Source organism: Rhineura floridana, chromosome 3, assembly GCF_030035675.1.
Source record: "Rhineura floridana isolate rRhiFlo1 chromosome 3, rRhiFlo1.hap2, whole genome shotgun sequence".
Lineage (NCBI taxonomy): Eukaryota > Metazoa > Chordata > Lepidosauria > Squamata > Rhineuridae > Rhineura > Rhineura floridana.
In genome coordinates, this window is record NC_084482.1 from 222,556,961 (window position 1) to 222,571,017 (window position 14,057).

Here is a 14,057-nt window from a genome sequence, read left to right on the forward strand (position 1 = left end):
TAAATACAGCACACCGGTATGCATGGGGACAAGGGGGAGAGTTCAAAAAGGGGGGGAAGGAAGAGAAGTAGGGCGAAGTTTCAGAAGTGCCTTGTGATTGATGGAGGGGGTGGCAAATATCCTATCTGATACGCTTGTGAGAGTCAGAGAGAGAACCCATCTGTAAAAAGAGTGTTGTTTCTCTTTTGGGACATGCAACTAACTCTCACCCAGAGCTAAGAAAAACCTTGTTTAAAAGTTAGTGAGCCCAGCTTCATCCCGTCACTCTGGCAGTGCAGGTGGCATGATGTGAGCAATGCCTGGCCCTGCATAGCATAACCATTTTTGTCTTGTCCTGGATCCAGATCAAAGCTTTAGAAAGTGGTTTCAAATTCAGAGGCTGGGAAAGGGAGGGGTTTGCTTGCCAGAGCAGGGCAGCTGTAGGGGCCACACAGGGAGGGGACCAGCCCTTTAGAACCAGGCACTCCTAGTCCCCTCATTCAGGGAAGGGGCTACTTGTGGCCCTCAAGGTGTTGCTAAATAAATAAATTTATCCCCATGATCCCTACCTATTGGCCCTGCTGGCTGGGGCTGATGGTAGCTGGAGTCCCAACAGCATCTGGAGATCCTCAAGTTTACCACCCCTGCCGTAATCTGTGTGTTTGAAGGGTTGTTTCTGTGTTTTAAATTTTTCTTCTTATATGTGTTGTAACTTTATCTCTGCAGTTAAGCAATCCTAAGAAACAAAACAAAAAACACTAAAAGATTCTTACTGAATTAAGCCATTTATTTATTTTATGGCGGTGGTGAGGGAACGAGAGGTGGGGGGCAGGAGGTGCAGCAGCGGCGGTGAGAGAACAAGAGGCAACGTTTCAGAGACAGGCAACGTTTATTGCAACCGCCACACAAAAGGACAATAAAATAACACTCCTAAGGGACCATTACACTGGGGGGGGAATAAAAGGAGGAGGAGGAGAGAGTTGACTGTCCATGGGATGGAGTGGTGGCAATTCCAGAGAGCGAGAGCGAGAGTGAGTGCACACATGCCGGTTGATTAGGGGAAGGTGGGTGACCAGATGGGGCAGCCACAGCCACTAGTGGTTCCAGGGGTCCCAAGGTGGAAGATGGCAGCCCAGGGGGTGCAGGAGGAGCTGTCCATCAGCGGGAAAGAAGGGGCAACTCTGTGCCAGGGGCCATGAGGAATCCAGAGTCCAAATTCAGGCTGTCCTGGTCGAAATTGAGCTTCTTGGCGGGGGGGGTGTCTCCCAAGCCTTCAATGTCCACCAAGTCATTGTGGGCATCTGCATCATTCAGCGTGCTGAGGGTCACATCTGGTGGCACAAGACAGCCCCATTAAGCTCAGAAGAGGTGACCACCCAGGCAGCTGCACTGGGCGGCACAGGGGAACCCACCCCAGAGAGACAGACACGAGAGGCCTGCATTGCCCTTCTGCCTCCTGCACCTCTGCACTCACCAGAGGCATTCTGTTTCTTCACAGTTGGAGTGGAGGGGTCACAAAGGCTCCCCAACCCCTGGGCAGAGGGGGCACCCTGCTGTGGCGGCTGCTGCTGCCCCTTGAGGGCCCCTTTCTTGGGGGACTCAGTGGGGAGGGGCAGCCCACTGTCCTCATAGGCTGTTCCTTTCAGCTGGGCCCCGGCTGGCGAGGAGTTGGCCACAGGGTGCAGCTGCATCATCAGTTCGCCCAGCTTGGTGAAGGCAGTGCCAGTGGCAGAGAAGATCTCCCCCACCGGGGAAGGCACGCCAAGAAACAAGTTAGGGGTGCTGGGGAGAAGTGGCAGGCACCTGCAACTCCTGTCACCCCCCACGACAGTGGATGGGCAGCAAAGGGGGTGCGGAGGAGTGGGAGGGAAACAGCCCCTCCCCCAAAGTCACTGAGGAAATGGGGAGGGGAAGCAACACCTACCCAAACTCTGTGGGAGCCAAACAGGATGAAGCCATGCCAAAGTGCCTCTGAGCCTGTGCAGAGGACTTCACCCCTCCCCTCCCCAGCCCAGAGGCAGGGCAAATGAGAGGCAAGGTCATGGGGGTCAGGAGGTGCAGTGGCTGTGGCACCGAGGTAAGGAGATGCAGTGGGGGGGCAGGAGATGTGGTGGCAGCAGCAGTGAGGTAAGAAGAGGCAGTGGGAGGGGCAGGAAGTGCAGCGGCGGCGGCAGTGGTGGCGGTGGTGAGGTAATGAGAGGCAAGGTCATAGGGGGGCAGGAGATGCAGTGGCCGTGGCAGCAAGGTAAGGAGAGGCAGTGGGGGGGCAGGAGGGGCGGCAGTGGCGGCGGTGAGGTTAGGAGAGGCAGTGGGGGGGCAGGAGGGGCGGCAGCAGCAGTGGCAAGGGAACAAGAGGCAGTGGGGGGCAGGAGGGGGCAGTGGTGGCAATGAGGTAAGCAGTGGGGGGGCAGGATGGGTGGCGGCAGTGAGGTAAGGAGAGGCAGTGGGGAGGCAGGAGGGGCAGTGGTGGTGGCAGTGAGGTAAGGAGAGGCAGTGGGGAGGCAGGAGGGGCGGTGGTGGCAGCGGTGAGGTAAGGTGAGGCAGTGGGGGGCAGGAGGGGTGGTGGCAGCGAGGTAAGGAGAGGCAGTGGGGGGCAGGAGGGGCAGTGCTGGTGGCAGCAAGGGAACGAGAGGCAGTGGGGGGGCAGGAGGGGCAGCAGCGACAGCAAGGTAAGGAGAGGCAGTGGGGGTGCAGGAGGGGCAGCGGCAGTGGCAGCGAGGTAATGAGAGGCAAGGTCATAGGGGGGCAGGAGGTGCGGTGGTGGCAAGGGAATGAGAGGCGGGGTGGTGGGGGGCAGGAGGTGGTGGTACAATGGTGGTGGCGGTAGAACAAGAGGCAGGGTGGGGGGAGGCAGGAAGTGCGGTGGCAGGAGCAGGGGGAATGAGAGGCAGGGTGGGGGGCAGCGGGGGCAGCAGAACACACTGTGGGGATGGCAGGGGACACAAGCGGTGGTGCGGGGGCTGCAGGACATGCAAGGAGGATGGCAGGATGCGTGAGGGAGCACACACACACACACACACACCCCAATCATCGTCACTCACCTCCACAGCTCTTCGCCATTCTGCTGCTGCCTTCTTCTCCATTGTCCTTATCCTGGCTTTTTCCTCCGGCGTCCATTTTGTCCTCTCAGACGCTAGCAGGCCCTGCCTATTCACCTCTTCCCTCATGCCTCCTAACACAGATCACGAGGGAAGAGAGAGTCTGCGCAGAAGTCCAGTGTGGGGCACATGACTTGTGTCCACCAGTCACAGCCAGGAGCTGAAGACTTCCTCTTGTTCCCGTCCCCAAGTAACATCCAACCTAACGTGGAAATGTTAAACTCACAGCTGAAAAGTAGTGAAATTACTAGTCATTCTATTACTTGCCAAATGTAATGGAATTACACACTCATTATTTAAAATAGTAATAAATTACAAGTAACTTGTTATTTCTAATGAGTTACTTCCAAGCTCTGGGCGTGAGTACAGTAATATAGCATTTGGGAATGACAATGCTGCCCAGGAGCCCAGCACTGGAGGCCAAGATGGAGAAGACCTGCACGGCTACCGTGTATTTCCCCTTCGTGCTCAGGTAGGTGGGCACAAAGGAGACCCAAACACTGCAGAAGACCAGCATGCTGAAGGTGATCAGCTTGGCTTCATTGAAGGCCCCAGGCAGCTTCCTGGCCAGGAAAGCCACCGTGAAGCAGATGGCAGCCAGGAAGCCCATGTAGCCAGGATACCATAAAACATGGAGACAAACACTTTGTTGCATTTCAAAATGATGTGTCTAGGCTGGGAGCATATGTTGCAGTCTGGGAAGGCTGAGGAATGGAGAATGGGGGAGATCCCCAGCTGGATGGTGTAGATCAGCCTTTCCCAACTAGTGGGCCACCAGATGTTCTTGGACCACAACTCCCATCAGCCTCAGCCACCTTTGACTCCCTTATCATCGAAGTGTCCAATCACCTCCCTAGATGGTCTCCTGCTTTGAATGTATTTATAGGATTTTTTGTTCTTGGTTTTTATGTTCTTAGCAATGTGCTCCTCAAATTCCTTTTTAGCATCCCTTATTGTCTTCTTGCATTTCTTTTGCCACAGTTTGTGTTCCTTTTTATTTTCTTCATTTGGACAATACTTCCATTTTCTGAAGGAAGACTTTTTGCCTCTAAGAGCTTCCTTGACTTTGCTCGTTAACCATGCTGGCATCTTCTTAGCCCTGACATGATTCTGTGGAGGAGTCTGTTTCCATTCTGGTTCAAGTGGAGCCCATCCTTTTTGTACAGGCCCGGCTTGTCCCAAAATGTTCCCCAGTGCCTAACAAATCCAACCCCCTCCTCCCCACACCATTGTCTCGTCCACCCTGAGACTACAAAGCTGTGCCTGTCTGGCTGGTCCTGCGCATGGAACTGGTAGCATTTCAGAGAAAGGTCCTTGGCGGTCCTGGCTTTCAGCATCCTACCTAGCAACCTAAATTTTGCTTCCAGGACCTCACAGCTGCATTTCCCCATGTCATTGGTGCCAACATGCACCACGACCACTGACTCCTCCCCAGCACTGTCTACCAAACTATCTAAACAACGGGCGATATCCGCAACCTTTGCACCAGGCAGGCAAATCACCTTACAGTCTGCACACTCATCACACACTCCACTGTCTATGTTCCTAATGATCAAAACACCCGTACAAGGATCCCTCCACCCCCCATAGATATATCCTCAGCACAAGGAATGGGTCCCTTCTAAGGCATCATTTCCCTCTTCCTCGGCTGAATGCTCTCCTTCTCTGAGACCATTGTTCTCCATGATAGCAGGAGAGCTATCATCCTTAGAGTGGGACATAGCTATGGTGTCCCTCAAGGCCTCATCCACACACCTCTCTGCCTTTCTCAGCTTGTCAAGGTCAGCCACCTTGGCCTCAAGGAAATGAAGTTGTTCCCAGAGAGCCAGGAGCTCATTGCTCCGAGAGCACACCCACGACTTCTGTCCAACAGGCAGATAGTCGTACATGCTGCAGGCAGTGCAAAACACTGGAAAGCCCCCACACCCCTGCTGGCTTCTTACCTGCATAGTTTTGTTTAAGGCTTATTCAGTTAATGGGTTGGAAACTGTGGTTTAGTTGAGGTCAGGGAACAGATGGGCAGAGTGGGAGGGCCTGGCCTCCTCGCCCTGCTGCCGAACTGTCTCTACTGCTTAACTCACCTTGATGCTTTGTCAGCTGGGGCTCCCTCTAGCTCATGGAGCAGGCCAATTAATTAATTCCACCTTTGAAGAATACTATCAAGACTTATACAGAAGTGCACCCAAAGAGAAGAATTCTATTGAAGGTTATCTTCAGGACTTCAAGCAATAGCCTTTGACAGACAATCAAATACAAAAATTTAATTCACCTACAACAATGGAAGAGGTGTCCACTCACATTAAAAAACTGAAACAAAATTAAGCTCCAGGCCCAGATGGTTTTGGCAGTTTATATATATACCGCCCCATAGCCGAAGCTCTCTCGGCAGTTTACAGTAACTAAAAACATTAAAAACAAATATACAAATTTACATCATTTAAAAACAATTTAAAACACAATTTAAAAATTTAAACAATTTAAAAACACATTATAAGAAATTTAAAGATGTTCTTACTCCACACTTAGTTCAATTATTTAATCTTATATGGAATGGCAGACCATTACCTTACACTTGGGGAATGTCCCACATAATATTGGTTCCGAAGCCAGGCAATAACAACCAAAAAGTCATCTCATATTGACCTATAAATTTATTAAACCAAGATCAGAAATTATGTACATCTATTTTAGCAGCCCGCCTTAATGCTATGATTTCAAATATAATCCACCCAGACCACACAGGCTTTATCCCAGGGCACCATATTTCAGATCCAATTAGACACCTTTTGAATGTCATCCATCATGCAATAACACATAAACATCCTTTGCGAGTTCTTTCGTGGGAAAGTTTTAAGGCATTTGACTGTTTAGGTTGGGATTATTTATTAAAGGGTCTAGCAAAATTTAAGTTGGGAGATACTTTTATCCAAGAGGTCTTCTGTGGAGGTCTTCTGTATCTTTAAAAGTTGTGCAGGAGGAAGGGAGAATTCCACCTTGTGGTTTTTCCCGTTACAGTTTTGCAAGAAAACATGTACTTGCCTGAATTTCTGTTCTCTTAAAGATACAGAATCATTCTCAGGCCCTGAGCCTGGCAACCCTAAGTCTAAATAATTGATTTCTAAATTACTAATGGCAGCTCATCAAACAGGTGTGCAAAAATGGAAATTATTAGAGGATTTGGATTTATTTGCATGGTATAAAATATATGGAATTTGGCTTTATTAGATAAAATTTCTCACAACCTTCATTTTCTATAAGATAGAGATAAACCAGATGCAGAGTTCATCCAACAATACACTTGAAAATGGCAGACTCTGTTTCAGCACAGGCCCCAAACACATGTGAAAGAGAGGATGGACTATCAGTTAAAGCAGGGCTGAGGAACCAGTGGCCCCTGGGTCAGTTACACCCTCTGGGGCCTCCCCATCCATTAAGATCAGGGTGAGCAAGAATCATTATGTGTGAGTGCTTAAAGCTTATGTATGACTGAGACCTGGGTGGGGGATCTCACTCAGGGCTCATCTAAAGGTTGGTTTACCGTGTGTAACAGTAATTTGCATTGTTCACATGATGCTGCTGGCAAGCAGAAGCTATCACACAGTTTTCGTCGTATAAATCCATACTAACCCAATCCTCTAATACAGAAAGTGGAAAAAACCCCGTCTCCATTTCTCTAGTGGTTGCAGACACTTTGCTCTGATGTCTTTTGGTGGGTGGGTGAATAATCACTCTCTGCTTCTCCCTTTTCCCTGCCCACTATCTCTCCCATGAATTTTATTTTGTTTCCTATGGGTTTATCCAACAACTTCCGGTAGCTGCACTCAGAAGAGCAGCACCATTATTTTTTATGTCAGTGCCTTGTTAGTTGCACAAACCTGTATCATTGTGCACACAAAGCAATAGAACTATATGCTCTATTCATCCTGGGGTAGTTTCCAGATTTGCCATCTAGTGAGAACTGATCTTTACGCTGTGAGTTTCCACGGCTGTTCCCAACACCGGGATTTGCTTTGTTTTTGCCTGAACCCTTATATCCCAGCTCGATCACTGAGATCATCTGCAGGAGCAGCAGAAAATCGAGCTGTCAGTGTCCTTAGCCCATTTCTTTGGAATGCTCTGCCAAGAGGTTCATCAGCTGCCTTCTGTTTTAACTTTTAAATGCTTGCTGAAAACCTTTCTGTTTCAGTAGGGTTATGCAGGCAATTAAGAAGATGCCTTTTTGCAACAGCTGACCTTTGTTTTATTGTATTTTTAATGTTTTTATGGTATGGTTGTTTGCTTTTTTGTCGTAAGCCGCTGTGATGTTTTTTTAACAAAATAGTGTATACAAATGTATTTATAAATGAATTTATGTATGTGCATGAAAATGGGTTTGTGTGCATTGTGAGTGTATACGTATGGCCATACTCACTTTGGTGATGCCTGCTTTTGTCCTTGACAATCCTATCCCTTGTACCTGGTCCTAAGAGGTGGTGAAGAGGCATCATTGCCCCAGGACAAAAACAGCTCTCCATTCCCAATTCATATTTCCACGTCTTTCCTGCTCAGGCTACCTGTAACAAAACCAAGCTCTTCCTTCATATATCAGGTGTGTGCTTCAGGCAGCAAAAAGTCTGCCCTGTAGGTGTGAGCGTCAGGTAGACTCACAGAAGCCCTAACACCTTGTGCTGCTGAGGGGCTGCTTGTGATTGACAGGAGCAACCCAAGGCAGGGAGGAGAGTCCCTCGGATGGACTGCAGTCCCACTCAAGGTCCTGGCTTCAGTTCCTGCCATTCCCACAGAAGAGAACAGAATCTAGAAAAAAAGAAATTCTCCAGAGAAACTGACAGAAGATCTCATACAACTGGAGCCACCACCAAAAATTACAGTGCCATCAGAGGTAGGAGGAATTTAGTTCTGATGTGCATCAAAAGAAGGTGATCTCATTGTTGTTATCTGCTATGACTCATGGCAACCTTATGAATCAGTGACCTCCAAGAGCATCTGTCATGAACCACCCTGTTCAGATCTTGTAAGTTCAGGTCTGTGGCCTCCTTTGTGGAATCAATCTATCTCTTGTTTGGCCTTCCTCTTTTTCTACTCCCTTCTGTTTTCCCCAGCATTACGGTCTTTTCTAATGAATCTTGTCTACTCATTATGTGTCCAAAGTATGATAACCTCAGTTTCATCATTTTAACTTCTAGTGACAGTTCTGGTTTAATTTGTTCTAATACCCAATTATTTGTGTTTTTCACAGTCCATGGTATGGACAAAGCTCTCCTCCAACATCACATTTCAAATGAGTTGATTTTTCTCTTATCCACTTTTTTCGCTGTCCAACTTTCACTTCCATACATAGAGTTTGGGAATACCATGGTCTGAATGATCCTGCCTTTAGTGTTGAGTGTTACATCTTTGCATTTGAGGACCTTTTCTAGTTCTCTCACAGCTGCCCTCCCCAGTCCTAGCCTTCTTCTGATTTCTTGACTATTGTCTCCATTTTGGTTAATGATTGTGCCAAGGTATTGATAATCCTTGACAAGTTCAATGTCCTCATTGTCAATTGTAAAGTTAAATAAATATTCTGTTATCATTACTGTAGTCTTTTTGACATTCAGCTTTTGGTCTTTCCTCTTTAACTTTCATCAGCATTCAAGTAAAATCATTACTGGTTTCTGCTAGTAGCATGGTATTGTCTGCCTATCTTAAATTATTGATATTTCTCCCTCCAATTTTCACACCTCCTTCAGCTTGGTCCAGTCCCGCTTTCTGTATGATATGTTCTGCATATAGATTAAATAAATAAATACACCCGTCTCACACCCTTTCCGATGGGGAACCAATCGGTTTCTCCATATTCTGTCCTTACAGTAGCCTCTTGTCCAGAGTATAGGTTGTACATCAGGACAATCAGATGCTGTGGAACTCCCATTTCTTTTAAAGCATTCCATAGTTTTTCATGATCTACACAGTCAAAGGTTCTATGAAGCAAAAGCTGATTTTCTTCTGAAATTCCTTGGTTCGTTCTATTATCCAATGTATGTTTGCGATATCATCTCTGGTGCCTCTTCCCTTTCTAAATCCAGCTTGGACATCTGGCATTTCTTGCTCCATATATGGTAAGAGCTTTTGTGGTAGAATCTTGAGCATTACTTTACTTGCATGGGATATTAAGGCAATAGTTTGATAATTACTGCATTACCTCAGTACCTCAGTGACCTCAGAGCACTGAAAAACTGTGATGGAGTTTAGAGGGTTTGAAGCCATGAGCAAAGGCCTGAGGCAGAAAGGACCATTGGGTTGTGCAGGGGGAGAGGGGCAGGAAGGGGTCCCCTTGCAGGTGACTCTGGAAAGGAGTAAAGGATCTTGGGAGACTCCAGCCCTGCTGATCACCCTCCCTTCCCTATAAGGTTGGCAAGAATGCTGTTAAGCTTTCGAGCCTGTGCACCCCCTTGTCAACTTGTAGCAGCCTTCTGTAATGTGATGCCCTCCAGGTGTAGTTGGACTGCATCTCCCATCAGGCCCTGACCAGAGAGCCAATGGAAAAAGTTGATTGGGCCTATATCAAGGTGCTCCCATTAGTATTTGAAGCTCTGAACCACTTAGGCCCCAAATAACTCAGAGAATGTCTCCTTCCTTGCAGACTCCCGGGTATTAAGATCATCTGAGGGGGCCCTCTTGGTGGTTCCACCACTCTCAGAACTTTGTGGGATGGTGGCCCAGGAGAGGCACCTTCGTTATACAGTTTTTGGCGAATTTGAAACGCACACCTCTGTACCCTGGCCTTCGCTGCCTGAAATTGTATGTTTTCAGAACTCACCCGATTCTTGTGACTGAAATGTGGTTTAACTCTTTTCAATATTGAATTTTAGATTTTGTAACTTGCCCTGGGACCTATTGGTGAAAGGTGGGCAAATAATAATAAATAATAATAATAGCAGATGGCAAGGAGGGCAGCCTCAGTTTTATGTGGGGAAGGTGGGCGGTAGATGTCATTACCATGGAGATGGCCTAGGCTGAATGCAAAGGCATCATTATGACATCATGTATGATGTCATAAGCAGCATAAGCTGCAAGCCCCAGCAAAGTGAGAAACAGTGAAGAGTCAGGCCTAGGCTCACTGCTGTCAAGATGGATCTTCAAGACAGGTGATGAAAAGATAAAAACTGAGGCTATATTAATTTACCCATAGGGAAAAGGTTCTGGAATAATTTGCAGAGGAAGATTGCATGGGTCTTATCATGCATCTTGCTAAGGAAATTGTAGCCATTTCTACATTGGGGCACCCTTCACATCTCATGTTCTGCTTGTGCCTGAGGACAAAATTTCAAGTTAATAACGGAGGAGGATGTCGCAATATTAGGTAGAGCCAAAGCGATTAAGTGCTCTACATGTTAAAATCAGAATTTCAAGGGAAATGTGTTGCTCTCTAAGAAGAAGATGGACCTGCTAGAACACATTTGGCTTCCTGGCTGTTATCTTCTTCATACATAGCCTCCTCCTCCTTCAAGATGACAATAGCAGGCAGAAAATTCTAGCACACAGTTCCAAGCAGCTGGCACAGAAATGACACAGGCTTGTACATTTCCCCCCATTTGTTTGCTTGAATTTCACTGCAGTTGCTGGTTCTGCAGGCCTAACAGAATGCAGGTTAACGATAATATTCATCTAAATTTTGCTTTGCAAACTATGGAGTCTTGCTGCTAAACATGCAGGAGAAACGTTCATGAGGCATGCAAAGAGTCATATCCCATATAATTCCTGCAGAGAGTTTCAAAGTCTCTTGGAGACATACAATAGCTTTCTGAAGCACATTGAATGCAAACGAGTGGTGGATTAGAGCAGGATTTGACAATTTTGCGAGCTTCCTCAAATGCTGGAAACAGACTCCTGAATCCCAAAGGGAAACTCTCATAATAATGGTCACCTCAGTGACCAGATACTTGTTCATGAGAAACACCGACCGTCAGTATCTGACATTGGCATCGGTGCAGAAAGACCATTTCTGTAGAATAGAAAACATCACTTGCTATTTCCTTATTTTCTGGTGCCTCCCTCCTTACAGGGACAAGTTCATGTTTTCTTAACCTCATCACTTGATGGCTGCAATGGCATTTGTGTAGGAGAGCTTGGAAAAGTTACTTTTTTGAACTACAACTCCAATCAGCCCAATGCAGTGGCCATGCTGGCTGGGGCTGATGGGAGTTGTAGTTCAAAAAAGTAACTTTTCCAAGCTCTGGAAAGAATACATATTGCCCCAATAGGTTCTAGTGTGTCCATTTTACCCCTTAGGGTAACATGTTTCCTTTGAAGTTCTGAGTTTAGCATGGCTTGGTCCTACATAATATGACACTTCCTCCTGCTGCTTTGGTCACCTTGCAATTACTAAGCTTTCCAATTAAAATTTAAATCAAACAGAACATTGACTGGAAAGAGTACCCAAATGAATAAACTGTTAAAATTTCCATTACAAAAGACACAGAGTAGGACCACTTGAAGGTCCTCTACAAATAGTTTCACAAACTTTCTGCTATGGAAAAAGTTACCATAGACCCAGATTTTAGTTTTTCATCATCTCCCATGAAGATCCATGTTGAAAGTTTGAGCCTGATTATTAACTGTATTTCATATTACTGGGGCTTGGAGTTCATACATCATACATGACATCATTAAGTTCAAGGTTCTAGTTTTGGTGTACAAAGCCCTATACAGCTTGGGACCAGGATACCTGAAAGACCATCTTACCCCTTATATACCCAGTCAACCACTGCACTCTGCAGGTGAGGGCCTCCTGCAGATTTATTTTATTTTATTTATATATTATTTTATTTATACCTCACCCTTCCTTCCAGCAAGAGCCCAGGGCGGCAAGCAGAAACACTAAAAACACTTTAAAACATCATAGGTTTTATTATTGTTGTTGAGATTTTTAATGTTTTAATGTAGTTGTATGTTTTTATCTTGTACATTGCCCAGAGTGGCTGGTCAACCAGCCAGATTGGTGACTATTAAATTTAATAAATAAATAAAAACCTTAAAATACATTAAAACAAAACAATGTTAAAAACATTAAAAAACTTTAAAAACATCTTTTTTAAAAGGATTAAAGACATTAAAAGACATATTGAAAGCAATTCTAACACAGACGCAGACTGGGATAGGTCTCAACTTAAAAGGCTTGTTGGAAGAGGGAAGTCTTCAAAAGGCACCAAAAAGATAGCAGAGATGACACCTGCCTAACATTTAAGGGGAGGGAAGTCCACAGGGTAGGTGCCGCCATACTAAAAGTCCATTTCCTATATTGTACAGAACAAACCTCCTGATAAGATGGTATCTGCAGGAGGCCCTCACCTGCAGAGCACAGTGATCGGCTGGGTATATAAGGGATAAGACGGTCTTTCAGGTATCCTGGTCCTGAGCTGTATAGCGCTTTGTACACCAAAGCTAGAACCTTTGTACACCAAAGCTAGGTCCATTCTGCACAACATAGGAAACGGACCTTTAGTGTGATGACACCTACCCTGTGGAACTCCCTACCCTTAAATATGAGTCAGGCACCATCTCTGTTATCTTTTTGTTGCTTACTGAAGACCTTCTTCTTTCAACAAGCCTTTTAAGTAGAGACCTTATTCCAGTCTGCATCCGTGTTGGAATGGCTTTTTAATTTTTTAAAGTTTTTTTATAAGATGCTTTTAAAGTGTTTTATTTTAATATCATTTAAGCTCTGTTTTTAAGATGTTTTAGAGTGTTTTTAGTATTTTGTTTGCCACCCTGGGCTCCTTCTGGGAGGAAGGGCAGAATATAGATTTAATACATGAATGAATAATAACAAAAGTATGATGTACTTTACTCAACAAGCCCAAATTAACACCCAGTGGCCATTTTTGACAGCAGTATGGATTAAGACCAATGGCCACTCTACGACTAAGATTACGGCAGTTTAGAAATGATAGAAAATGGTAAATGATACCTGAAAATCCTTAAGGCCCTGCTGGAATTATTATAAAGGTAATCAAGTGCTATAATGGAATATGTAGCTCGGGTGTGTGTGAGTAGTGGTTTTTCACCTCTTTTTCAATTCACACATGTGCATGGAAATAAAATGAGTGGACATACTGAAACACACACTGTATGACAGTATGCCAGAGATGAAGAAGAAATATTTAATAACAGGCAAAAGACCCTTGTGGTTTAAGAATGTACCTATAGCCAACAGATATTTCTATCAAACTTTAAGAAGTGGGAAAACTAGGCAGCTATAGTGAATGCAGCATGGAAGACCTGACCTCCTGTCTGAGATACTGTACCGTCCTACCAATGTGCAAAAATGCAAACACAATTTGGGTTGGTCTTTCACAGTCCAGTCCACTTCCTGTGTAGCTTGGAAGAATTTGGTGACATGCGCCTCTGAGCATACTTCCTGTATGGTGGATTTTAAGCAAAGGATGAAATGGAGGGGATGGGTGGCGATTGCAGTGCAGTACATGCATAGATAATTGCTTCACTTTAAGTACATTTTCACTTTACATACACCCTCCGGTCCCATTGCATACATTAAAGCGGGGTATGCCTGTATAGACACTGGATTGCTTTATGTGCTCCTTGTAGGCTTCAGGTTAAACCTTGGTTATTTGCTGATCTGCTCTTTTTGGAAGTATTAAATCCAGCCAATCTAACAAAACTGAGACCGAGACACATTTTTCAGAAACAGCTTTTAAAGGCATTCTGTTTTGAAGTAAAACATTTCAGTTGTTACCTGTTTTCTTTCCTAATGCCCCCTCCATCTCTGATAAACTGGCACCCAATAATCTGACACCCCAAAGACTATTATTTATAATTTTACTGCTCTTTAGTTTCCAAGGGGACACTGTGTACTGTACTTGATTTGCTTTTGTTTGTCTCTTCTCTTTTTGACCACACCTCCAGGAGACAAATGTTATTTCCAGATGGTTGGGGGACACAGTGCTTGCAAGCTACAAGTGGGATTGGAATTGATTTTCC

At 45.6% G+C, this 14,057-nt stretch overlaps 1 protein-coding gene across 1 annotated transcript; it reads right to left on the reverse strand.

Annotated features, from left to right (window-relative positions):
- Window positions 1-1,036: 1,036 nt before the first annotated feature.
- LOC133379037 (chromatin complexes subunit BAP18-like) lies at window positions 1,037-1,938 on the reverse strand. The gene is made up of 3 exons (XM_061613646.1): window positions 1,904-1,938; window positions 1,454-1,761; window positions 1,037-1,310 (listed from the first exon to the last, which is right to left on the reverse strand). The coding sequence occupies exons 1-3, from the start codon at window positions 1,936-1,938 to the stop codon at window positions 1,138-1,140; spliced, it is 516 nt and encodes a 171-aa protein (XP_061469630.1). The 3' UTR covers window positions 1,037-1,137.
- Window positions 1,939-14,057: the final 12,119 nt, after the last annotated feature.